Source organism: Ipomoea nil, unplaced genomic scaffold, assembly GCF_001879475.1.
Source record: "Ipomoea nil cultivar Tokyo-kokei standard unplaced genomic scaffold, Asagao_1.1 scaffold2805, whole genome shotgun sequence".
Taxonomy (NCBI): domain Eukaryota; kingdom Viridiplantae; phylum Streptophyta; class Magnoliopsida; order Solanales; family Convolvulaceae; genus Ipomoea; species Ipomoea nil.
The window spans coordinates 1,539,987-1,567,356 of record NW_017619233.1 but is presented as its reverse complement, the minus strand read 5'-3'; the positions used below and the strand labels follow the sequence as shown (position 1 = coordinate 1,567,356).

General features: G+C 32.8%; 2 protein-coding genes, 1 long non-coding RNA gene and 1 other non-coding gene across 6 annotated transcripts; 2 read left to right on the top strand and 2 right to left on the bottom strand.

The window, feature by feature from the left end:
* Positions 1-243: 243 nt before the first annotated feature.
* On the bottom strand, positions 244-22,582 carry LOC109157992. Of its 3 annotated transcripts, none has more exons than XM_019305807.1 (4): positions 22,340-22,582; positions 22,124-22,229; positions 21,239-21,410; positions 244-259 (listed from the first exon to the last, which is right to left on the bottom strand). In XM_019305807.1, exons 1-3 carry the CDS (start codon positions 22,370-22,372, stop codon positions 21,256-21,258), a joined length of 294 nt encoding a protein of 97 aa, XP_019161352.1. In that variant the 5' UTR covers positions 22,373-22,582; the 3' UTR covers positions 244-259; positions 21,239-21,255. The 3 variants fall into 3 exon arrangements, 2 of the variants coding, with proteins under 2 accessions (XP_019161352.1, XP_019161351.1); XM_019305806.1 differs by lacking the exon at positions 244-259 and adding an exon at positions 18,409-18,428 and having other exon boundaries at positions 21,250-21,410; XR_002050303.1 differs by lacking the exon at positions 244-259 and adding an exon at positions 20,893-21,170 and having other exon boundaries at positions 21,204-21,410; positions 22,340-22,525.
* Positions 736-807, top strand: TRNAG-UCC. The gene has a single exon. It is a non-coding gene; the product is annotated as a tRNA-Gly (tRNA).
* On the top strand, positions 10,717-11,133 carry LOC109158039. The gene has a single exon (XM_019305859.1). It carries the CDS (start codon positions 10,717-10,719, stop codon positions 11,131-11,133), a length of 417 nt encoding a protein of 138 aa, XP_019161404.1.
* On the bottom strand, positions 20,803-25,449 carry LOC109157993. The gene is made up of 2 exons (XR_002050304.1): positions 25,418-25,449; positions 20,803-21,171 (listed from the first exon to the last, which is right to left on the bottom strand). It is a non-coding gene; the product is annotated as an uncharacterized LOC109157993 (long non-coding RNA).
* Between the last annotated feature and the right edge of the window lie 1,921 nt (positions 25,450-27,370).

The following is a 27,370-nucleotide window of genomic DNA, read 5'->3' as shown; positions in this document are numbered from 1 at the left end:
TACCGCTGCTATACTACTGTCTTACTACTAAAATACATATTGCCAAAAAGCAGCACGTCTCATTAAAATATGTTCTAATTTTCATACTACCCACCGTTATCAATGGAATTTGTGCCAAATTGCTTCCTTTTTTCCCGTGAATTTTTGCAATTTATCACATAAAATTTTAGACAAGTCAATTTATTGATCTACATATGGGAAAATCCGAAAATTTAAAATCCCTTCATTTTGTTTATTATGTTTTTATTGGATATATATAGGAGACAGATTAAATATGAAGATTTCATGAGGTGAAAAATAGGATGAAATCTTAACCATTGATTAAATCAAGATCAATTACTCAGAATGAGAGAAATTTGGAAAAATACGCCAAGCTTGTTTGATAAATTTATTTAAGTAAATGTATCTTTTTAATTTCGAGTGCATAATTTCTCTTCTTTGAGTGCACATTTTTACTTCTTTGAGTGCATAATTTTTTTTTTCCAGTGCATATTGTTTCCCTAGCTTTCAGTGCACATTGTTATTCCTTCCTGTGCATATTGTTCTCCATTCCAGTGTACATTGTCCCCCCTTCTATCAACGAATCAATGTTCATCTTGGACACAAGAACCAAATATTTATCAAATTATAATTTCATTCGATTACTTTAGCTAATATAGTTATTTAGAACTATTTTTATATATAAATTATTCGTAGTTTCGTTAATAATTTAAGTCCAGCAGTCTCTTAGCAGAAGCGTTTGTAGTCCAACGGTTAGGATAATTGCCTTCCAAGCAATAGACCCGGGTTCGACTCCCGGCAGACGCAATTAACCTTTTTACGGCTTTCACATTTACTACACTCCTCACCTGACTCTTTATACATTTCTATTTAGTTGTGTACTACTCCAGTCTCCGTATATCCTTTAAAAAAAAAAAAAAAGAATGTACTACTCCGTATATATATAGTCCAACATTGATTAGCACCAATCCATCTATATAAATACAACACATAATCAATAAAGCTCAGCTATAAAGAAAAAATTTGATTAACTATGAATAATAATTTTGTACTTAGTTTCTTGTCATTAACTAGTTAACAATATAAATGAAACTTGCAAATGAAATAATTAGTCATGCAAGCATTTTATAGTGTTTTTCATTAAAATTATCGTACTTTTATTACGTTGGCAAAGAGAATGTAGTGGTATAGAAATTGAATTGTAATACATTTAATAATTGATAGATACCCAAAAAATTATCGAGATCATACCGGGGTTCTTGGAGGTTGGCCGTGGCATACTCCTCGGGAGTCGTTAAGATGTGGTAATCATAGAAGTCTACGGAGATGGCTTCGACATGAGAAGTCAGAGTGGGAGTCGGGGCCGGGTAGACGTGCCTCCAGAATTGAGAACTCCAAATGTTCAAGACTAGGAGACACCATTTATATTTAAGGGAGAAGAAGCAATGCTTCCAACCCTTGTTATTGTCGGGGAGGTGGGTGATGCTGTAGATTGGCCCTTTTTCCTAGCTAATAAGGAACCCACCCCCCGGTGTTTCAGTGGAAGGGTTCGGACTGAGAACATGAAGAGGAAAAACTCTAATGTGCGGGGAATGTTATGACGGGCACAAATCTGGACAAAGCAAGCCAAAATGCAATGCACATTCGGACAGATCTAGACAGGTAGGACCCCATAGTCTTCAAGGAAAGTCGAAAGAAAAGGAGAGGACGGGAGAAACATTGGGGCTTTCAGAGAATCGAAGTGAATCCCGATACAATCTCCTTGGTGGCGTTCAATGATATTGTCAAGGCTACGTCGAGCATCGTTTGTAGTCCGACCATTTAGGAGGCTAGATAGGTCATGTAGCTCGAAAAGAGTAAGGAGGGGTTGGTAGGTCTCGACGTTCTCGCTACTCAAAAATTTATACCTCCCACTCGAGAGAGTGGGGGCTCGAATTTAGGGAGAAGGACCACTGGATACCCAAGGAGTAGAAGGGCTGGGGTAAGAAGGAAGATGATCATATGTTACCCGAGCAGAAGGACATGCGTCCTCGGGTGGAGAAGTTTCGGGCGTGCTCGGCCTCACGGTCGTCTGGTCCGCAGATGCACTCGGTGAAACCCCCCGAACTTTTGATAACCATTTGATCTCTTTGATGACCGTATTGTAAGACAACATCAAGAATGAATCGACCTCGAAGTTGTCATTGTAGTCCCGAACCGAGTGGAATTTATAGTAAACTTTAAAAATGAATAAAAAATAAAGGACCGAAGTGGAGACTTATCGATAAAGTGCTCATGAAACTTCATCTCGGAAGGTTCCTAGGTTGTAGAAGTCTTTGTTTTTCATCTCGGGAAGCTCTCGAATTCGCAAGTAGAGAATAGTGTGAATTTGGCCCACTAAAGTGAGGGGATATATGTGCATCGTTTTGATAATTGAGGGGCAATATTTACACCACTCATAATTCAGGGGTGACATTGATAATTGGCATATTATAGAGGGACATTTTTACAATTTTCCCTACCAGTAGATTATTAAAAGGGAAAATTGTAATCTATGTCCCTTTGCCCTTTCATAATATGTCAATTATCAATGCCACCCCTGAATTATTAGTGGTGTAAATGTTGTCCTTCAATTTTCAAAATGGTACATATAGTGCCCTTAGTGTAAATGTTGCCCCTCATTTTTTTAAAATGGTACATATATTGCCACTCCCATACGGTACGGGAGGGGGAATATATGTACCGTTTTAAATTCAAAATTGAAGGGCAACATTTACACCACTAATAATTCATGAGTGACATTAATAATTGGCATATTATAGAGGGTCATAAATTTCAATTTTCTCGTATTTAAAATTCTTTAAAGTTTGAATTAAATGTCACCAGTCTTTTATTTAAAGTCAACTCAATTTTTATTAAGCTAAATCAATTCCCCTTTCAATATTCGTATTCAGCCCCTTTCATGTTTTGCGTGTTTTGAGATTATAAAAAGCAAAATGTACAACCTCATGTGGTATTCTTTAATTGAAATTTTAAAGTTATATTTAAATGATTCATTGAAAATTAACATTTATTAGTTTACACTGAAAATTTGAAATATCAAAACTGATATGAATATTTTCAAATGTATCTTGAGAGCAAGAATTTATACATAATAATATCTAGATACGTTTTAGATAATATTAATATTGATGGATTTAATTAACCTGGGCGGTCCGAATTATTAAACCAAATAAATTAAGGAAAGTGTAAATGGATAATATATAAAATAGGCAAAGTGATAGGAAAACAAGTGTTATAGGTCTCAGAGACCAAATATTGTACTGATTTGTGGTTGCAAAGCTATTACAAAGGGAATGTAATGCTATTACAATAGTAAACTAGGACAGTGATAATGAATATGTCTCAACAAGACAATTACAAGACTATTTATGCACAACTGTCCCCCTGATGCGGTGGGAACGGTTGCAGCCTCCTTTGACCGCACCCGGTCCCAAAACCCGACCTATGGAATGACCGGCTGAGTCCTCACGACCGAGGCCTCGTAGCCGATGCCCCATAACCGAGGCCTTAAGCACATGGCTCAACCTCGGGGCCCCGACGCAGGTCCACTCAAATCCTCCTTGCCCCGTCTCCCCGGGTCGATTTGCTGCATTTCTATTTTCTAATATATCCATAAGATATTATCTAATTTGTTTAATTAGATAATATCAAAATAGTTTGAACCTGCTATCAAAAGTCTTCGTATCCTACTACTATAAATAGGAGCTCTCATTTCTTATGAAATCATTGTGAAAAACTCGCATTTCTTATGAAATCATTGTGAAAAGTTCTGAATCTTATTCAGAGACCATAATAAAATCGTCTTGAAAGTAAAATCCTCTCCATGAAGATTATGCCATACATCCGGTCCTTTCACGAAGACCAAACAAACATGTTGATTCAAACCTCCATTGAAGATATATTGCCCGCACAAGGGATCTGTCCACTTTGGGCAAAATCTCCACATCGCCGCTACCGAGATTCGAACCTTGATCTTTTCTTTCAAATACCAACTACTGAACCAGTGAGTTAAGTCCGTGCGGGCAAATTCATTATTCTAACCTGATGTTTGCTTATGAATTGGGAATTTAGGAATTGGTTTTTGGTCTTCAGCACAAAAGCAGTCAAATATGGGACATTATAAAATATTAGCTAGCTATAAAATTCTATAGAGCAAGTAATAAAGGGATTTAGGCACTTCTTTAACAAGGATGTATGCATGATATGATGCATCTGTTTAACTGAATAGCTTTGACTTAAAGGTAATTTAATTAAAGAGAAAGCAAAAGTAATAATTGTCTTAATTAAAGTGATTTGTAGGTCCTTATCAACATTATTATAGCTTTTGAATGGTGATGAAATTATCTCTTTGGTTTAACCTAACCAGTGTAAAGACCAAATTAAACTTTTAATTTAATTTGTTGAACTTGAGTTAAATTGAATCAAACAAAAGAAGTAGGCACTGCACAGAAGTATAGTCTCTTTCAAAAGGCTCCAATTGGAACAGTCAACTTGACAATTCAATGGACAAAGCTAGGCAAACATGATCATATCATGATTCAATCAATCACCTATATTTGTATTGTCTTTACCAAATTAATTTGATTAAGCTAGGTTAGTAGGTATGTTACTATTATGGCCAATATGGAAGGGTCCAAAGAAATTTTTCAAAAAGCATTCATAGTTCCATTTTTATTTTTATTTTTTAAAATTAACTTGAGCTAAGATTGATCAATTTATGTCTAATCAAATTACAAAGCTGTTGCGTGTAGTTTGGTCGTGGCTAATGTTGTAAAAATTGACCTAGGCAGCGCCTAGGCGCTAGGCGCCCCTAGACCGTTCCGCTTTCACTGTTAGACGCCTAAAAATCAACCGGCCGCCTAGGCGGCAAAATCGGCCTAGTCGGTCGATTTCGACTGATGTTGTCTAGTTCAACCGTCTGTAAACTAGTTTAATATTTTGAATCTTTGGATGATTGAAGTATTTGAGTATTTTTATTTTTTAATATTGTTTTGATGTTATGACTTATGAATTATCATTATATCATTTATTTAGATGTGTTATTTGATTGAATTTTGAAAACAACATCATTAAAATTGTCAAACTGCAAGTCTACCACTGTTTTTTTGGCGCCCGCCTAGCGCCGCCTAGATTCCGTCTAGGCGCTACCCGAGCGCCTGACTAACGCCTAGCGCCTACTGCAACTATGGTGGTAGCAACCATTTTGTTTCAATTTTTGTACAAAATGCAGAACATACAAAAAAGGGAAATGTAGCACTTCTTCAATTAAATTAAGAGAGCAAAAGTTCAATATGTATGGTTATGTGAGCACACTATTGTGTAATATATCTTAACTTGTGTATGGATGGTTTGACTCTAATGTTTTTTTTTTAGCATTTGAATTAAAAGTTGTTGTTATGCTAGGGGAAACACAAGCAACGGGAAAAAGATTCTTAGGCTCGGTGTTTAGCTTAAGTCGTGTGATACCCACACTATCCTTAAAACTTATTTGTTACCTCCTTGTGGTGCTAGGAGTGTTGTAGCCTAAGTTTCTTAGGATAAAACAAGCTACGATTTAACGTTTGAGCACTCAAGCAGTTAAACCCAGCGAACTAGACAAAGTTTTGAACACGGAAGGAGAGGAGTAGGAAGAGCAAAGTTTCGTGAGGAAGAAAGCTGGTGACCAATAGTTTGTATTAAGAAGAGACTTGCTTGTTTATTATTGTTATTAATTTTTTCCCCCTTTTTCTTCTTCCTAAATCCCAATTGGTATGGTCGTATGGACGAAAACATAAGGATGAGAATAGGCCAGACCCCTTTGTAGGGGCCTATGACCTGGCCTAATTAAGACGTAGTTACTAGTTAGGCTTGGCTTGTTTAATAAAAAAAGGAGTTAATTATGAAAATGGTCTCTTGACTATAGTGAAATTACCAATTTGGTCATCGACTATTTTTTTTTTGACCAATTAAGTCCCTCAACTTTAAAAATCTTAACCAATTTGGTCCTCCGTTAGACTTCCGTTAACTTAGGACCAAATTGGTAATTTTGCTATAGTCAAGGGACCATTTCAGTAATTAACTTTAGGGGTGGCAATTCGGTGTGGTTTTCCCGAGCCAAACCATACTGAACCAATTCGAACAACCGAACGGTAATGGATTCCGAATTATTTGGTAAAAAACTAAATTGAACCAAATTATTCGGTAAAAAATCGAATCGAATCGAATACCGTTTGAATTTTTTTAATATAATAATAATAATAATAATAATAATAATAATAATAATAATAATAATAATAATAATAATAATAATAAACATTTACCAGAGATACTAGTGAAAATATGAGTTGAACGGAAGAGCAAGCAGCAAGTGACTTGGGCTTAAAATTGCTATGGCGTACTACGTCATCAACTACTTTAAGCTCCATATCTGGGAGGTAAGACTAACCTTCAAAGATATAAATTGGGATTAAAACTGCATGTATGGTTTTGAAGCTAAATGATGATTTTTGAATGCAATTTGTGGTGACTTGGATGAGGATATCCAGGTGTTTGAGAACATTGAACTTTTGAAAACCCTTCACCCATCCCACTCCTTTTGCCGAGTAAGTACGTATCTCTGTCCCTATAAAGATCGGCCTCCCCCATTCGAAATTGGCGTTGTTGATGCGGCAACTTAACCCAGCTCGTAATCCCCAGATTTAGGCATCGGAAAGTATGTGCGCCTCGAACCAAAGCTTTCACATCGGGCTGCAATTATAGGTAGTCCGGAGAAGAAAACGTCGCCGGAAATGGAGAGAAGCTCATCGGAAAAGAAAGAAAAGATGAGTAAAATGACTAAAATACCCTCATTATTTGACCTATTAAATTTTCGGTGAAATTTGACCGGCGTGACCAAAATTGATAGAAATTGCATAGTCAAGGTACTAAATTAACATTTTTGAAAGTCAAGTGTTGTAATTAACACAACTCCAATAGTCAGTGGACTAAAATTGGAATTTTTTCTATATATAATTACGTAACCATAACCCATCACCTCCAAAGTTCCATTTTATATTCTAATTTAATTATAAACATTGCTCCTAATCTTGCTACAAGTGTTCTTATAGTTAATTATCTATTAATTGTTTTTACTATTATAATATTTAATGAATGTCGCGACTTAATTATGTGAGTTGATTATTAACTATTTATGAGGTTATATAGGATAACAATTAACAAACAATAATACAATTAAGTTTATTCCTAAACAAGTTAACGCGCATGCTGAAGTCGTGACTCGTTTTATTTTTTGTTTTATGTTTTAATGCTATTATGTTTAAATTGTGGTGATATACTTATGTAGTTATGTATTAATTTTGTGTTAGATATGTTTTGTAAATTATTTTAAAATACTTATTAAAGTTTTTTAAAAAATTAAACATTTGACTTTAAATAGGTTCAAAGCATGACTTATTTTGAAGTTTTTTTAATGACGTACATATTAAACTATTTTTTTAAAAAGCTTCAGGCTAGACGAGACCAATTGTAGGTTTGAGCCTAATAAAAAATCTACATATAAATTCATGTCCGACTTCAGAATTTCGTAACAAATTCATGTCTAATTTTTTAAAGCTCAGTTTGACTCAATTTATTTTCATCCCTACGAAAAGATATATAGATTCTTGGAAGGCGGAGATCTCAATATTTTGTTTATTTATTTATGGGTTCTATAATTTTGGAACATATAAAGGGGGGAAAAAATGGAAAAAGAAAAGAAACGTGTCGGCTTTCTTCTTTCCAAGAAAGTTTTGAAATATAGATGGAAAACATAAATATAAAGAATAGTTGACGACAATGTAGATTCCCTTTTCCTTAGGAAACATCCAACTCCACAACGCTACAATAGTGATGCAAGCGGCCCAAGTCTCGATACCCAATAGGTATAATGTAGAGGCAAAAGCAATACTTATGCCGTGCAACCAAATGTACCATGCGTATGGTGCATACGATACAAAACGACGTCATTCTGATTAAAAACGCGCGTCTTAGTTAAAAAAAAAAATAAAAAATTCAGGTTCGATTCTCGGCAATAGCATTATTGTGGATATATAGTTATGAATTTCTGGATATATAGTTATAAATTTGTGGATATATAGTTATGAATTTATGGATATTTAGTTCATTCATTGTGGATATTTAGTTCATTCATGGTAGATATTTACTTCATTCATTCACTGTGGATATATAGTTATGAATTTCTGGATATATAGTTATGAATTTATGGATATTTAGTTCATTCATTGTGGATATTTAGTTCAATCATTGTGGATATTTAGTTCATTCATTGTGGATATTTAGTTCATTCATTGTGAATTTTTACTTCATTCATTCATTCATTCATTGTGGATTTTTACTTCATTCATTCATTCATTGTGGATTTTTACTTCATTCATTCACTGTGGATATATACTTATAAATTTGTGGATATATAGTTATGAATTTCTGGATATATAGTTATGAATTTCTGGATATATAAAAATGCTATTGCCGGGAATCGAACCTGATTTCATCTTTAAGTGGGACGCGCGTTTTTTTTAACCAAAACGGCGCCGTTTTGCAACCGTATGCACCTTGCAAGGTGCATTCGGTTGCACAGCATAATTTGCGAGGCAAAAGGGCAAATTGATGTCTCAAAATAGTAATCGAGCAAGTGAATAGAATCACAATTTCAATCCAATCCGCGGATATTTGTTCGAATTTAATTTGTATGATTCAAAATTTTTTGAGTGATAGTGAATCGTGGATCGAGGGTGGGTTTTAGAAAAATTAAACCAACGGTGAAATTTGCATAGAATCCTGTCCGACTAACTATGTGTGTGTATATATAACAACGGTATTTCAATCTTTTTTAATACAAATTGGGTTGATTTGCTATATTTTTATTTTTATTTTTATTTTGAAAAAAAATTAATAATTGAAGACCATTTGTCTTTGTATTTTATAAAATTTAAACGATTTTATTGATGAATGACAAAAAAAGTCATCCCAGAATAATACATACTAAAACTAAAGAAGAATGTTCTAAAAAAAAACTACAAGTGAATTGTCACCTATAAATCTAGGATCAAAAGACACTACTAAAAAAACATGCATATATACCGAAAATGATTAATATAAAAAGCAAATAACTTAATTGGCATATTTATAAGTGTAGTCGCCTTAGCTCATTATTGTTTTACACACAAATATAAACATTTACTTCTCCCAAAAGGTTTAATCGTCACAGAGCATTTAGAACGATGTAAATTACGCTTACTCAATAGCTTAGCATACAGAGCCAAATATTGGTACACACAAAAAATTTGTCTATTTTAGACGTAATCCTCACACTACCGCTATTAAAGTTCAAACCTTAATTTATTCTCCCAAATACTACCTACTGAACCAGTGAGCTAATTTCGTATGGGCTATAAACATTTACTTATAGTTAAAAGAGAAGTAGACTGATATGAGGCTTCAATTCAATTCTGAAGCAGCCTATTCTGTACTGTACCTATTTTTAGTATATATTAATATATAAAAACAGTAAGTAAAATGGACCTATGCAAATAATTCCAATAATAGAGACTAGAGAGGGGAATAGGGACAATTGTGCATTGAATAAGAAGATGTAGCACAACCTACCCAAAGTTATCAGCTTGGCCCAATTATTTGTTACTGTATTATGAGTCATTATCTTCCCAACTAGCTATAAGCACCCCACGTCCACAAATAATACTACAGATCATGAATAAATATTCATTTTTGTATATATTAAAAATATACTCTATATTATTTATATACTTAAAGTTCATTTTTTGATAATATATCAAATAATATACTTTCAATATCCAAATAATATATCTTCAAAAAATAAACTTTTAATGTATTAAAAAATAAAAATATATTTTTAAGATATTAAAAATGTAAAGATAGACCATAGTCTATGGTATAACGACTGACCTACATCTTGTTAAATATATATGTGGTTGATATCTTCTCTTATTATATTTAGTCCTATTCTAGCTCCTGTATAATAGCTATTAGGCTAGTTGTTGTAACTAATAGCTATCTTCTCTCATTTGTAAAGCTATTTATAGTTGCCTATAGTTTCATCAATAAATCACTTGTTCATAATCTTTACATGGTATCCAGAGCCTAAAATCTCCTACGAAATAAACTTTTGTTTTTTTTTTTTTTTTTCTCTCTCCCTTGCTTCCTTTCTACTCAATGGCGTCCACCACCCAAACTACTGTTCCGGCCACCACTGAAGTCATTCAGCTTCACGCAACTACACACTTCCCTATCAAACTCACACCTACGAATTTCCCAGTATGGCGCCGGCAAGTCCACGCTACTCTTGTTGGACTTGATCTCCTGGGATATGTTGACGGTTCCATCATGGAACCAGTCAAGTTCATCGATTCCGCGAACACCGTCGCTAACCCGAGCCATTTTGTTTGGTATCGCCAAGACCAAACTATTGTCAGTGCACTTCTGGGCAGCTGTACTGACACAATCCAGCCGGTCATCTCCTCGGTCACAACAGCCCGCGATGCATAGCAACGTCTCATTGCCAGTTACGCTAGTGCCTCTCGAGGACGCATCATTTCCCTCAAGGCAAAGCTCACCACAAATCCCAGAGGTTCTCGGTCCATTACGGCGTACCTCACTGACATGCGGGCTATCGCTGATGACCTTGCTCTTGCTCAGTGTCCAGTCACTGATGAAAATTTGGTCGTGTATGTGTTGACGCAGCTTGGAGATGAGTACAACTCCATTATCTCTGCAGTCCGCGTTCGTGAAACGCCCGTCTCGTGGGGTGAGCTGGCGGATATTCTAACTGACCATGAACGCCAGTTGAAGGTTGCTGTTGATACACGCCAATCACTATTGGCAACAGCTAATGCCACTCAGCGGGCCTCGTCCTCCCGGAACAACCAGCAATCGAACTATGGTCAGAAATATCACAATAATACTGCTAATTCCGACACCAACCGTACGTCTTGGCAACAATGGGGGAGTAATCTCACCTCCCTTCCTCCGTGGAGTTTTTCAAACTTTTTCGATCAGGACATGCACCTTCAACTCTGATGGAAGCAATGTTAAAGATGTTATGGACTAATTTAATTGGACAGTGACCCTGTTTGATAAATGGTTGTTAGTTAATAGCTTTTAGCTGTTAATTGATTAGGTTAATTAGATGGTATAATTAGTTGATAACATTTGTTGATTGTAGAAAAGTGTTTGGTAAATTAGTTGTTAGCTGATAATTGTTTGCTATAATTTTTTTTTTCAAAAAGCTAATTGAAAAAGTTGTTTTGAGCAGCTTTTTGAATTTTAATATTTTGAAGTTACAAAAAGCTAATTGACCAAATACTTATATATTGATTTTTAACAAAGTCAATTCATTAATAATGATCAAATAAGTCTAAATTAGCTGATAAGCTAACTATTTTACCAAACAGGGCCAATATATAGCATAATGGCAATAATATTTAGTGCATACTTATAATTTTTACGCATTCAACTAGCCTAGATTTTTACTTACCAATATATGAATAACTGCATGAGAGTTTTCATGATATTGCATGTGACACTAATCGATTTAACACCTTAATCAATGACGTACTTTGCAATCGTCCGTAGAGTGGTAGACTTGTGCATTCTTGTAATGGTGGTATCTTAATTGAAAAATGTTGAAAGTATTAGTAAAATTGACATTTTGAATGATTATTTTGTAGTAAAAATATTGGTGGGGTCTATTTTTAATTTGTGTTGAGTCAATGTAGATTTGAGTTTTTATAAGTGAAACAAATAAATTGATATATTGTACGCTCAAAATGAATAAGAGTGAATTGAAAATTGATTCTTAAAATGTATCAATTTGAGTTTGAAAAATAGAGATTGAATGTTTGAAAGAAATCTTTGTCCCACATTAGAAAAAAGGGATGTGGATTTGCGCTAGTATATATAAAATTTTCTTTTTTGGAAAAGTTTGAATTGTATAGCATGCATGCTCTCTCTAGTGTGCAGGAGGGTGCAAATCAATTCTTAAACTAAGTCTGAAAAGGTTTGACTCATATGCACCAGCAAGTTGCATAGACGAATATCTCCAACTAATAAAACACAGTAACCTCTCGACCGAGTGAACTCAGTCCGAGAAGTGAACAAGTTAACTCGGTGGAGTCTAAGAAGATGACTCCTACTTTTTTAGTTTGAATTGGGTTCTTACCTCAGTGTAAATAACGTTCTAGAAATGTGTTAATTATTTGGTGTAAACCACACATTGTGGTCCGGGTCTTTCTCTGTCCGTTTAACGGTTCAGGTCCACCCAATTTGCTTCGAGACACAAAAGCTGGTCCAAAGAAAATCGTCACTTGTGGGAATCAAACCCGGGTTATAAGAAATGTGTTAATTATGATCATTTTCAAGAATTAATTCTAATTAGAAATCTAAAAATTGACTTCGTCACGAATTATTTGTGGATTGCCCAAATCACGACGGTTTGAACTAACGATACTCATTGCAACGAGCGGGTCTGGTTCCCAGAACCCGCCAAGAGTTGAAAATTCGTTGCCTCATAGCCACATCGATACCACCTAAGCCACCACTTTCACTACCCCGTTTCCTCTTCGGCCGCAAAGCCATCCCTTCCTCAGTCGCCAACTGCCTGCTACCGTCTGCCACCACCAAAACCCGACTTCCCTCCGAACCCCTTCTCGGCTAAGTACCCTCCACCACCCTTTTCCCTTCAAAACCGTCGTTGAACCTCCAGCTCCACCCACGACCTCCCCATATCTCCCCGGTGGCCCCTAAACCAACAAATGAGCCTCCACCCCTTTGTCATCTCTTCCCGCACCAGCTCGTAGCCAACTCCCATATGGATAGTGATCCGGCACAACACCTGAGTCTCTCGCCAACCCACTGTACCGATCAATATGGCCTAAGACTCCACAAAAGAAACAGAACTTATGCAACAACTCATATTTAAACTGGACCCAGGACCACTCACCATCACGCTGAATTAACTTCATACGCCTCTTCAATGGCTTCCGCACATCCACGGAAACCCTCACCCAGAAAAAACTCATGCCCCCACCTATGTTCGTTGTGTCCAGCTTCAAAAGCTCACCAACAAAATTCCCAATCTGTTCAAGCATAGAGTCATCAATATAACCATAAGGCAAGTCATGTACCTGAACCCATATTGGAATCTAGAACAGTTCGACAACCATCGGCACATCACCGGCGTTCAACATCCTGCACACCAGGGAGGCGTTCTTGAACAAACAAGGGCCATCCTCTAATAGAAACCTCGCATCAGCTTCTGCAAAAAAGTCGAACATGAATAGGTTCGACTGCACCTCTGTCACCCGCACCCCCTTCGTTGGACGCCAGTCCGATGCGATCACGTTTTGCATTGCTTCAAACTTTACCTCCTTGTCTGTTTATATTTTTAATCATCTTATCATTTTTTAGATTAATATGAAACAAATAAAAAATAAATAGCAAGTAGTATAAATCAAACATATCTAAATTGGACCTAATAGCAACATATTTAAAATTAATTTCAATTAATTGGACTTAATAGTAAATAAATACAAATTAAATTCCCTTTAGGTGATCTACTTTATTAGTCAATGGGTAGATGTGACAAGCAATGACAAATTATTTTTATCATGTAAACCCTTAAAAATCAACAAAGTAAAAATTGAGATTATATTCTACTTTTACATATTTTAGTAAATGGAGTTGTAGACTTACGTGTACAATAAAGCGCCCAAATGCCTTCAGGTAAGCAAATTATATTGTGGACCGCTATAGTTTACATTGTAATATGAACCACTAATAAATATTCAATTTTAATATATTGAAATTTCATTTTTATGTATTGAAGGTTATTTTTAGATACATTATCTAAAAATGAACATTCAATGTATTTGAAATGACTTTCACTATACTAAAAAAAATGAATCTTATGTTAGTGGTCTACTATTGCTTTAGCCTTTAGGAATAATTGGGCCTATGATGTGGGCTCATATATAATGGCCATAAAGATTAACAAGATGGCGTTTTGCGTATGCTCCCATGTTGGGAGCAAATTATATTATGCACCGCGGTGCATAATCGATTATGCACCGCGCGTCTTTTTTTTTTAAATGAAAATTAATAGTGTTTATTTCCGCCGTTTCGCACCCTTTTGCAAAAAGTAATTCTGTTATTCAGTGTCATTTTGTATACACTGCAGTTTCAGTTGAATACAACTACAGTTTCATTTCGATATAACTATAGTTTCATTCGATATTTTTAGACTCAAATATGTGAAAATGTTATTTAATTTTATTTTATATACACTATAGTTTTATTAAAACACAACTACATGATCATTTTGATATAATTACAACTTCATTGTACAATATACACTCAAATATGTGAAATGTTATTCTATTTCAGTTTATATACACTGCAGTTTCATTTCACTATAACTACAGTATCATTTTGATATAACTGCAGTGTCAGTTTGGATATACTGTAGTGTCAGTTGGTATTTAATACACCAAACAAACGGACTCCGTTAACTCTAACGGCGGGCCGTTTCTTTACTTAAAGAAACGGCGCCGTATATGGGCCGCGGTGCATAATCGATTATGCACCGCGGTCTATAATATAACAACTGCATGTTGGGATAGTTATGCTATGCAACCGTATGCCCTCGGATGCAAAAACGACGTCGTTTTATTAAAAACGCGCGTCTCTCCTTAAAAAAAATAAGGTTCGATTCCCAGCAACAGTATTATGTTGTTCATTCATTCTGGAATTTTAGTTCATAGATTATGGAATTTTAGTTCATTGATTTTGGAATTATAGTTCATCGATTCTGGAATTGTAGTTCATTGATTCTGAAATTTTAGTTCATAGATTCTGAAATTTTAGTTCATTCATTCTGGAATTTTTAGTTCATAGATTAGATTCTGGAATTTTAGTTCATAGATTATGGAATTATAGTTCATCGATTATGGAATTATAGTTCATCGATTCTGGAATTTTAATTCATATGTTGTTGCTGGGAATCGAACCTGATTTTTTTTTTTTTTTAAGGAGAGACGCGCGTTTTTAATAAAACGACGTCGTTTTTGCATCCGTATGCACCATGCATGGTGCATACGGATGCACAGCATAATTTGCCCCTATGTTGGAGTTGAATCCCAGATTTGGGCCTCATTATAGAGGACCATGATCTCGCAATCGTTATACCCTACACCACGACGCGCGTAGCATTGTGCGTCGTGCGCCTCCCAAAACGATGTCGTTTTGGGGTCGTTTTGGGAGGCGCGGTAGGAAGTTGCTGTGATTATGTATATTTGTTCACACAATTATGTATATTTGTTTATACAATTATGTATATTTGTTTATACAGTTATGTACATTTTTTATACAATTATGTACATTCTTTTTATACAATTATGTACATCCGAATCAGAAAATTTGTGTATATTATGTTAAGAGTTGATGTGTATTATGTTAAAAGTTTATGTTTATTATGTATTATGTTAGATTATGTGTATTATCTTTTAAAAAGAGTATGTATATTTTGTTATATAATTATGTGCATTCATGTATACAATTATGTGTATTCTAGTATAACATTATGTACATTTCTGAACAGGGGTTTTTTTTAAAGAAAAATAACTGCCATACACTGGGGCGGGAAATTTAAAAAAATAATAATAAAATTAAAACGACGTCGTTTTGAATCTGGGCGCACAGTGCAACGCGCGCTGTGGTGTAGGATATAAATTGCCATGATCTCGCCGCGAGGCCTGGGCCTTGGGCTGGTTCGGGAATTTTAGGTGCCGTTTACTAACTGGAAATTTTTGGAAATTTTCGGAAACTAAAAAATAGAAAACAAAAAACATATTTACTAACATAGTTTTCTAATTTGAAAACTGAAAATAATTTCTGAAAATTTCTGGAAAACTGAAACACACTTAAAAACTGTTTTCGAAATGGAAAACAGAATCATCTATCATCTATTTAGTTATATGTCACTATAACCACATTACTATAATTACATTCATTATCATCTTATTTTACTTATCACTATCTTCTATCTTTTCTACTTACTTTACTTATTTAAACATAATTTATTTGCTCACACTTTAAAGTTAGACATTATTTACACTATCAAAATTAAGAATTAAACTCTATATAATGTTTTACATTTTGATTGGACTCAATAGATTATTAGTTCAAATATTTTTAATTATGTTACATCATAATAAAAGTTCGGTTCAGATATCGGATATTGAAATCTCACATATATAAGAATTCAAAGTAAAAGTTATATATTCATATGCATGACATTCAAATGAATATATCCAAAAAAAAAAAAAAAATTAAATATTAGCTCAAAAAATATTAATATTATCTAAACTAAATTTTATGTGAAAATTGAAAAATTAGAAGAAAAAAAAAAGAAAAAGAAAACAGAGAAAGTTTTCTGATAGTAAACAAGTTTTCTAAACATAAAACAGAGAATGGAAATTAAAAAAATTAAAAAACAGAAACAGAAAACAGAGAACAGTTTTCTGTTAGTAAACAGACCCTTTATAAAATAAAAATAAAATAAAAAATTTCAACCAAGATTTGAACGTTTACTCAAAGTAAACAACTAATGCATTTTCAATTAAGTCATTTTAATCTTTTAAATTAAGGAATAATGCTCAAATAGGTCACTGAACTACATACGAATATGTAATTGAGCCATCGAATTAAAAAAAAAGAAAAATTCAAACTATGAATATTTCAAAATTATGTAATTAAATTGAAATTGACCTATTTGACTGGTCAATGCTGACGTGGAGATTAATTTATTAAAAATTAATTTCTTAAATAATTTTAAATTAAAATTAAAAAAATAAAACAATACTCAATAGAAATGACATTTTTTATTCTTCCCAACTAAAATCATTTTTTCTTTTCCTTTATCCGCAACTTTCACCGCAATTATTATTATTATTATTATTATTATTATTATTATTATTATTATTATTATTATTATTATTATTATTATTATTATTATTATTATTATTATTATTATTATTATTATTATTATTATTATGAGATGAAGGAGATTCGCAACAATATTGCTAATTCATTATTGGATGCTAGATCATGATTATGCAAACAACTTTATTTCAAAATATTATTATTATTTTTTTTTTTTTGAAGACAAAATGTTAAATTTTAATATGTAAACAAACTAATTTAAATTTTATGAATATGTCATTTTTTTTTTGTCTTTTTACATTTATCAACTTATCAAAAAACTAATTAAACGAAACACTTTCAAGCATAACAGCTAGCTTAACAACTCTTTAGTTTTCAACTCCTAACTTATTACTTTTCAGCTAGATTTGCCAAACATAGCCAATGTGTTTAATCTCTCATAACAATCCATGTGTATTTAGGTAAAAATTAATCAGTTTGGACTAGAAAATTTTTTTTGAACAAAGATTAATGTGAGGGTTTTCCTCTTCGCCAAAAAAAAAATAAAAAAATGTGAGGGTTTTCCTTAAAATATGCAGATTCATCTCAAAATGATGCATCGAATTCATATTTATAAAAATGTCATTGCTATTTTTTATTAAAATTTCTTTAATTTTCAAAAAAAAAAAATTCTTTGAATTTCCCATGAGGATGATGTTTTTCATCGAATAAATGTTCTTTTTCCCCCAAATGATGCAATGACAAGTCTTGTGTAAGATCTTCTTGTGTGAGATATGTATTACTTTTTAGTTAAGCGTAATATTTTTTTTAAGTGCATAGAAGAGTATTACATTATAATTAAAAGGGGATGAGAATGGACATTTTATTTATGCTATAATAACTGTAAACTCAATTTTTTTTATTTATACATCTGACCTCATATAGTTCATGAATCGTTCATTTAGTGACCTCTCCCATGTGGGAAGTCATGAGATTGCGCCTCAGTGGAGGTGTTGTTGATTCTGTGTGCTTCATTAGGTTGAGAAAGTATGTTTAAACAGATACTACAATATAATAGAGTCAGTAGCATTCAGGAAAAAAAATAAAAATTAAAGTTGTAACCATATATTTCTTGTATGTAATATACATTATTTTTCTTTGTAAATTTATGTAAATACTGCTAAATGAACAAACATAATATATCCTATAACTAAATGTTTTCAAAATGATTAAGGAAAGCTAAAAAAAAAAAAAAAAAAAAAAAGTAATAATGTGAATTAAAAAAAAAAAAAAAAGAGGGACAATACTCTTAAGTCAAAAGTAGATTTTGATTTTCTTTAACCAAATATATATATATATATATATATATATATATATATATATATATATATATATATGATATATCCCAAACAAAAAGAAAAAAAAAAAAGACAATACTCTTTAAGTCAAAACTCAAAAGTATATATTTGGTTGATGGGAATCAAAATATACTTTTGACATAAAAGTATTATTTAATTTTTTTTATTGATAGTTTCTAAGCATTCCATAATCATTTTGAAAATATTTAGCTATATGATTATTCTTGTTCATTAAACATTATATACATTCTTCCAAAAGGTTGAACCCCAACCCTAAGGGCCCCACACCCCATTTATTCCATTAATGTGCAATCCACATTAATTTGAGATGTGGATTGCACATTAATGGAACACATGCTTCAATTTGGTATCAGAGCCAGACTAAAGGTCATGGGTTCGAATTTCTACGTCACCCCATAAGCGACTACAGTCCCATTAATGTGCAATCCAACTAGTTGAGATGGAGCACATACTTCAATTTTTACAAAGAAAAATGGGAAATAACATAACATAATAAGTGTGAATGAAGGTTATACCCTTTATTTATGCCCATTTTTTCGTTACATTTTTTTTTAATATACATTATGCTATAAAAGTTGTACAATACAATATTTTGGACAAAAAAATATCCCTACCGTTATAACTTCCGTTATCTTTTTCACTATTGTTACCATGCACATGCATCCACCATATATTTTCTTATCTTCTCCAATAATAATAATATATACACATTACCTTTCAAAATAAAAATAAAAATATACACATTATATATTGGAGTTATATGCAATCATTATTGTGTGGACCATATTTTGTATGTTATAAAATAATGTACATTTAGTACAAAAATAATGTGTTTTTAGTATATTAATAATGTACATTGTATTCATGGAAAGTACATTATTTGAGTACTGAAAGTATATTATTTTGTATAATGTATATTCAATACACAAATAATGTACATTTAGTATGTTAAAAATATACTTTTTGTTATGGTCCACACAATAATTTGCCAGTTATATGTTAGTTATTTCTTAAAATATAAATATTAAAAATATTAAAATGTTTTACATTATTATTATTATTATTATTATTATTTACAATAATTTAAATATCTAAAATCTAAATAAATCCAAAATTTAATATAGAGTACTAATATTGGGCACCTATATTTGCGCATTGTGCATATATAGAAAATACTATTATATTAAATACAAGAAATGGTTTGAACTTCAAAACTTATTTGATTTATTCTTTCCAAAAGGTTGAACTCCAACCCTAAAGCCCCACACCCCGGCCCTTGATTTATGTTTTGTTGGGAAGATAATAAAATTCTAAATTTACCTTCAATCACCTTTAATTTTAACATAACTAACTTTGTGGTGGGAGACTAAAATATTTACTAAACAAACAATTTAGGAACTAAATGTAATCATGGCCTCATGGGTATAAATAAAGGATTGAGTTTAATTAATAGTATAGCATAATTGAAGGGCTAATATAGTCATTCTCCCTAACTAAAAAAAATACTATGCATCTCATACAAGACTTACTCCTACAAAATTTTCTTTCATAAATACTAATATTAGTATTTAATGTTAAATTAAGTATGATTATACTTGTATTTAATGTTAAATTAAGTGTATTATTTATATTTAATGTTTGTATTTTGTAATCATAGTATTATTAATTCGACCCTATATAAATAAACGTATAGTGTATATATATACAATATATAATTAACATTTGTAAATATCAATTTAACTCTGTATAAACTTTTAAAGTTAATAAAATATAAACTATGTGTAGATTGTATAATAAACATTATATAATTTAATATGTAACCGGCAAAATTGATTATGATTACCGAATATGTAGTAAGAAAACTGAGAAAGATGATCTAGGAGTACCTTTCCCATCTATTTTTAGGATGTTTTAATAATTTAAAAAACATAATAACTCTCAATCAAAGTTATATCTCTCATTTATATCCGTATTTTTAATGTTAACTATTTTATTGTGCCTTTAGAGTTGTACTATACAATATTTTAGACAAAAATATCCTTACCGTTATAACTTCTGTTATTTTTTCATTACTTTTACCATGCGCATGCATCTACCATATCTTTTCTTATATTCTTTAATTATAACAATATTTGTAAAACATTATATATTCGTTATATATTAGATTAATATAATAAATAAATTTTATTTCACTTAGATTTTAATTAGTAAAAATTTGTTAGTTATTTTTAAAAATATAAATATTGGGCATATGTTTTTACGTATCACGCATAGAAAAGACTAGTAATAATAATAATACAATAATGAGATGACAAAAAATTAAGAAACCAGACTAAGTGCTATAAGCAAAACAAAATCAGGAATGTAATATAACAAAATTAAAAGAATAAGATTAAACGTAACACTACTACAATAGTCGGGGACTAAAGACAGAATTTGGCATGTGTGTGTGAAGCTAGGATGGAAATAAGCAATGAGAAGGTGATGAATGAAAGGGGGCTATCATATATGTACCGCAAAAACATTTGTGACCAACCATTAATTTTGGATACAAAAATGTACGTCCCTTTCTTCCCTTTCTCAACGTACTACTTCATTTATTTCATCCAGCTGCTCTCCAACAAATTCCACACGACAAAATATATTACACCCAGCAAATTAAACATATATGATGCCCGGCCTTATCAACATCATATCGACACTTCCCCATGCTGCGCTATCCCATACGTCGCAGATCAGATACCCTTATCATCATCATTACCTAATTCCATCTTTTATTCAATTCCTACAATATATATATATATGTATCTTAGCTTATTATTATTGAATATACTCATCATCATCATCATGCTTCGTCTTTTGGGTCTTTCTTCCAAGAACCTAAAACCATCTTCTCAACTTTTTGCCTTGTCGTCTCCATTATTTCTGCACTTTCCTCTCTTCCCTGCTTCTTGTACGCCTCAAAGAACTCTTTGTTCTCTTTCTCTAATTCCTTCCACACTACATACATATATATATATGTTAAATTACACTTTTTTTTTTTTTCTGTTTATAGAATAAAAATCTCATAAATTTAATTTATTGGGTATACAGATATCGAGTTTGTAGGAGTGTAGGACCAAACATCGGCCAAAAGAATTTTTGGATTGGGAGATCAAATCAGATATTATTTTATGAATGAACCACACATAAACGTAACGTACTACCACTTGTACTATACATTGTGTATCATTTTCCTTAAAAAGCCAGCCCGATTCAGTTCATTCTGTAAAAAGGTGATCCAATCAAAGGAAATATTATTATTTGTAACTATAAGCTCACGAGTTCAAATTTCAACCTTCAAGATTTGAGTCAGACATTATATATAGACAACTTAAGTTAGTTTACCTCCTTGTGATCATTTGTCTATTGTAGTCATTAAGTGAAATTTACCCAGTTCACACCCTCAGAATAGTGACTACAGGTTTCTCTGGTCACCAAAAAAAAAAAAAAAAAAAAAAAAAACCCTCCCTTGTTATCTTCACTCCCCCCACCCCACCCAAGCCCCCCCAAAAATACCCCACCCACCTTCACCCACAAACAAATTAAACAAAAAAGGAAAGTATGTAGAAGAAAAACATAATTTGGGTTTCTTAGCTTGAATATATTACCATATATGGTTTAGATGGAGATAAATTATATTGATGAAAAAGTTAAGAAATGAAAAAACTTACCAGTGGAAGTGATAAGTGGCTGGATATTTGCATGTTTAGAGAGTGCTTCCATGCATTCCTCCTTACTCATCTTGAACATTAGGCACTCTTCTATTAGGTGGTGCACCTGCAACAACACCACTAATTTCATTCAATTTCAACAACAACAATAATAATAATAATAATCCAATAAATATATAAAAATATATATATATTTCATTTTTTTTTTTTACTTACCATGTGGATATACTCAGCTGAAGCATCACCCATCTAGGATAGCTTCTTCTTCTTCTTTAATTTAAAAACAAAAAAATAAAAAAATTTCTAGACTTGTTTTTCCAAGAATGGAGAAGGTAGAGGAGAAGAGAATAGAATTGGAGAGAAAGAAAAGATGGAAAAGTTGAGAGTTTTCTGGGCAGGTTGGTGAAAAGAATTGAAATAACAACAAAGCCTAACGTTGATGGAAATATTATTTTAATCTAAAGATGGATATTTTTAGGGTTAAATAATAATAAAGTGGATGGTGACGTCATTGCTATGGTGGGCCCAGGAGTCCCACGTGGGAGGGGAGATGTGATTGGCTGGGAGAGGATTAGCGGAGATTTTATTATACAAACTGTCGTGGCCACCATGGCAACGGCCACGTGACGGATGTACAGCTATGCGCCCTCGTGGAAATGTCGGGCCCACAGAAAAGAACCCAGATTTTGGGCCCACCCCGCTGCCGAATCAGATGGGCCCGCCCGCCTAGGAGCCCACCGTAATTATCTGACGGCGATTATAACTGCCGTGACATCTTTCCCCACCGTTCCTTGACGGTGGCGCTATACTTCTGCTTCGTTGTCTTCCCACTCGCGATCACTCATGCTAAAAAATGGGAATTATATCTGTATTTTGACTTTCATAAAAATCAAAAGAAATTAATTATTATTGCTTTTCAATTTTTTATTTTGTTAACCTAGATTATCCCAATTTCATCGGACTAATTGTAAACCCGTAAAACCCCGCCCTTAGAGTCGTCTAATCAGTTCAACGATTATATCTTAGTCTTCATGTGGCACAAGGGATATAATCCATGCCTTTTAATATTCCTGAGCATTTTTCGCATACATGTTTCACATAGGATTCAAATTGAACTCCCACATTGCAGTCTCCAATCATGACTTTTAAGTCACATGAGAACTAACTATGCTTTACATTTTTTACTTTTACATTTAACGACTTGTACTTCATTAATGTGGGACTAATATAGATTTGGCTTCAATCGTTCCAGTCTTTTATCATTTATCATTTAACTTTACAATTGTATTTGTAACTTTACTCCAAAAAGTGTTGGGTTGAACAATTGCATTTTTAGTTCTAATGCTAAGTTATTATTAATTGTTTTGCATATGCATAGTTCTTAATAGGGGTGGACAATTCGGTTCGATTTACCCGAACCAACCGAGCTGAGCCGACCCGAACTAGTAATAAAAAATCGAACGGTTCAGAATTCTTGTAAATTGAATGATTCAATTAAAAATTGAACCAAACCAAACGGTTTGGCAAAAAATCGGACCGAACCGAACACCATTTGATTTTTTAATAATAATAATAATAATAATAATAATAATATAATAAAAGAAATAAATTCAAGTCCCTTGATGCCTGCTCCGCCATTCAGTTCCTATTCTCACTAGTATCTCTCTTAAATTTTTTATTTGATTTCTTTATAGCTTGTTATCTACTTTGCACTTTTGTTGTTTGTCGAATCGTTCTTTACCTCACAATTATATCTAACTTGAGTTATATTTACAATATTCAGTATTTTCCTTAGTTTCATGTTTTATAAATTTAATGTGTTTTACGCTCATTTTAATTTTGATTTTCAGTGCACTGAAATTATTTTCTAGTACTGGAATATATTTCGAGTGCACTGAAAAATAATATTCTAGTGCATTATCAATGACGGATTGTGTCAAAAAATTAACTATATAGTACTTGACACTTGTTCTTCTAATATTCTTCCCAAACTTGTTCTTCTAATATTAACTACACAGATAGATGATTATTCATCTTCTCAATATAATATTCCAAGTGAACCACCTGAAGAGTTGGTTGTGCAAAAAAAGTCAACTGATGCTTGATAATTAGTATATAGTATTGTATTTGAACTTTGAATTGCTATTTTGTTATATAATGTTTAGCCTTTAGATTTGGATTATATGTATTGTTTGGTAGTATGTTCGGAAAATTAGGAAATGTTAAAATTTGGGGATCTTAAACCGAAACCGAATCGTTTCAAACTGAACCAAAACCAAACCGAACTCTAATGTTAAACCGAAAAACTGAAACCAAAACTTAAAAAAATCGAAACGAAGCCCAAAACGCCCACCCCTAGTTCTCAAGTTTGTACTCAATATATATATATATATATATATATATATATATATATATATATATATATATATATATATATATATATATATATATATATATATATGTGTGTGTGTGTGTGTGTGTGTGTGTGTGTGTGTGTGTGTGTGTGTGTGTGTGTGTGTGTGTGTGTGTGTGTGTGTGCGCGTGTGTGTGTGTGGTTCTCAAGTTTCGAATAAAATTTTGATTATTTTTTCATAACCCATAGTTAAAAGATTATGAACAACAAACTCACAGCTCTGTCGGGTCGGAGTATAGGGACTTTAGGGTTGGGGATTCAACTTTTTGGGAGAAGAATATGAGCAACAAACGCAACTAACCCGGAAAAGAACAAATTTGTTATTAAGTAAATTTTCACGTGAATATGTGGTATATTTAGCAACTAAAGAAAAACGTTTTTCTTTTTCTTTGACAAAGCCAAACAAAGGCAACCATAATTGTCTTCACATAAAGTTTACTCTTTTAAAATTCATTTCTTTTGCTAGATTATCGCTAGAGAAGGTTGTTTTCTTCAACAAGGATAGTTGTTGGACTTTCACCTCATTGCTAAATGGCAATTTAAGATGTGACAAATGCCATACCAATTTTACACATAGAAATTCATTGACAAATCGTGATAAGCTAATTCTCATTGGAAATTTTGTGGTATAAATATATGTGAGGTCCATTTCTGATTTGGGTTGAGTCAAAGTGGATTCAGATTCTTTTAAGTGAGAAAAAAATCGATATATTGTACGCTTAAAAATGATAATAAGGTGAATGAGAAATTGATTCTCAAAATAAACCAATTTGAGTTGAAAACGGAGATGGGAAGACTTAGCTTTGAAGTAATCTTTGTCACACATTGAAAATGAATGTGTGTTTGCACTAGTGTATATATACATACATATATATATATACATATATATATATATATATATATATATATATATATATATATATATATATATAATCGCACTCAGGTGCGAATGCTTCGCCCAGGTGCGAAATAGGAATGGATTCTGCCCGTCCACGTGTCCAGATCTAATGGATGAGAAACACTGATATTTTTAAAAAAGTGCGGTGGCATTTTCGTAAATAATTGAACATCGAAGTGCAAGTAAAATGTATTACAAGTGCATGTAAAATGTATTATAGGTGCAAGTAAAAATTTACACTGAGCATCAATACTAAGTACACCTATAGTTATAAGTAGTTGCACCTATAGTTCTAAGTAGTTGCACACATAGTTAAAAGTAGTTGCGCACATAGTGCATGAATGTTTGCGGGTGGTTTTTAGGGATATTACTACACGCTGAACTCAGATCAATGAATGTTAACAAGACAAAACTACATGCACTTATAGGTGAGAGTAGATGCACCTATAGTTATAAGTAGTTGCACTTATAGTTATAAATAGTTGCACCTATAGTTATAAGCACACCCAGGTGCATGAATGTTTGCGGGAAGTGACTGCTAACAAGGCAAAATTACATGCACTTATAGGTGAAAGTAGGTGCACTTGTAAGTGATTTTACTTGCACTTCGATGTTCAACTATTTACGAAAATGCCACCGCGTTTTTTTTTAAGTTATTAGATCTGGACACCTGTCGCACGCTGATTCGTTCGCATATTCCTCCCTGGGCACTTATTCGCACCTGAGTGCATCCCTATATATATATATATATATATATATATATATATATATATATATATATATATATATATATATATATATATATATATATATATATATATATAATTTCCTTTTTGAAAGGATATAATTTCCCTTTAGAAGTAGCTTGAATTGTATAGTATAAATGATATTTCTTACATGCAGGAGGAGGGTGCAAATCGACACATACACACATAAAAAGATAATTATGGTCAATTATGAATTAATTGTACTAAGACCCCCTTGCTTATAGCACCATTTCATTTTTGGAAGTGGGTAGCGAATTGATTTTAAGGAAAATATATTTACACACGACTTGAATTTCCTTTGGGCTTAATTATTTTCGCAGAAATTATAATTCCCACTATTTTTTATTCACAATAATTCTGTGGTTACTTTATGGTAATTTGCTACTAATAACTGAATTGGACTTTTTTTTTTTTTCCAAGTTCAATTATATTGAATATTTGTGATTGTATATTCACCGTTTTAGAAAAATAAAATTTACAATTTATGAAGGATAAACATTCAAGTAAGCCAAATATTCATTATTTGAATATTAGCTACTAGGTATAATTTTTTCAATATTTTTCTTAAGAGTTAATTCTAGCATTGATCCTCCGACTATTGTAATTTTCTAAAATTGGTCCTTGTCTTTTAATTTGGACAAAATAGACCCTTGACTATCAGATCTGTTCCAATAATGGTCGTTCCGTTAAATGTCAGTTTGGTTGGCGTTAATTATAGGGGTATTAAAGTCATTTCTTTCCTGATGAATTTCGAATCAGTACAACGTAGAATTTTGATACGTAATTCCATATCAGCACAGATCGGAGGACTTTGACTTCGCAAGAAACCCTCCACGAATCGCTCTAATGCAGAAGGCTCACGGACCGGGATGGAGCGACCGGCAAGAGCCCTTCACGTCGTCGCCGTCGAGACCGTGCTGGTTCCACTGGTGATCAATGGGCTCCAGGTTTCCGGCGAACACCAGCAGGCTAGGAACGGTAGCAAAGACACCAGCTCATATATTCTCCTCTTCCGTTGAACCTCCATCCACCTCTCGATTTTGCTCCGGTAATTCCCATCTCGCCATTGCCGGAGATCTATCACCATCTCGCCATCCCGATTCAGCCCCTGCCGTTCCAATACTTTGGCGCCTAAAAAAACCCAAACCCACCACCGTCCTCTCCCTCAT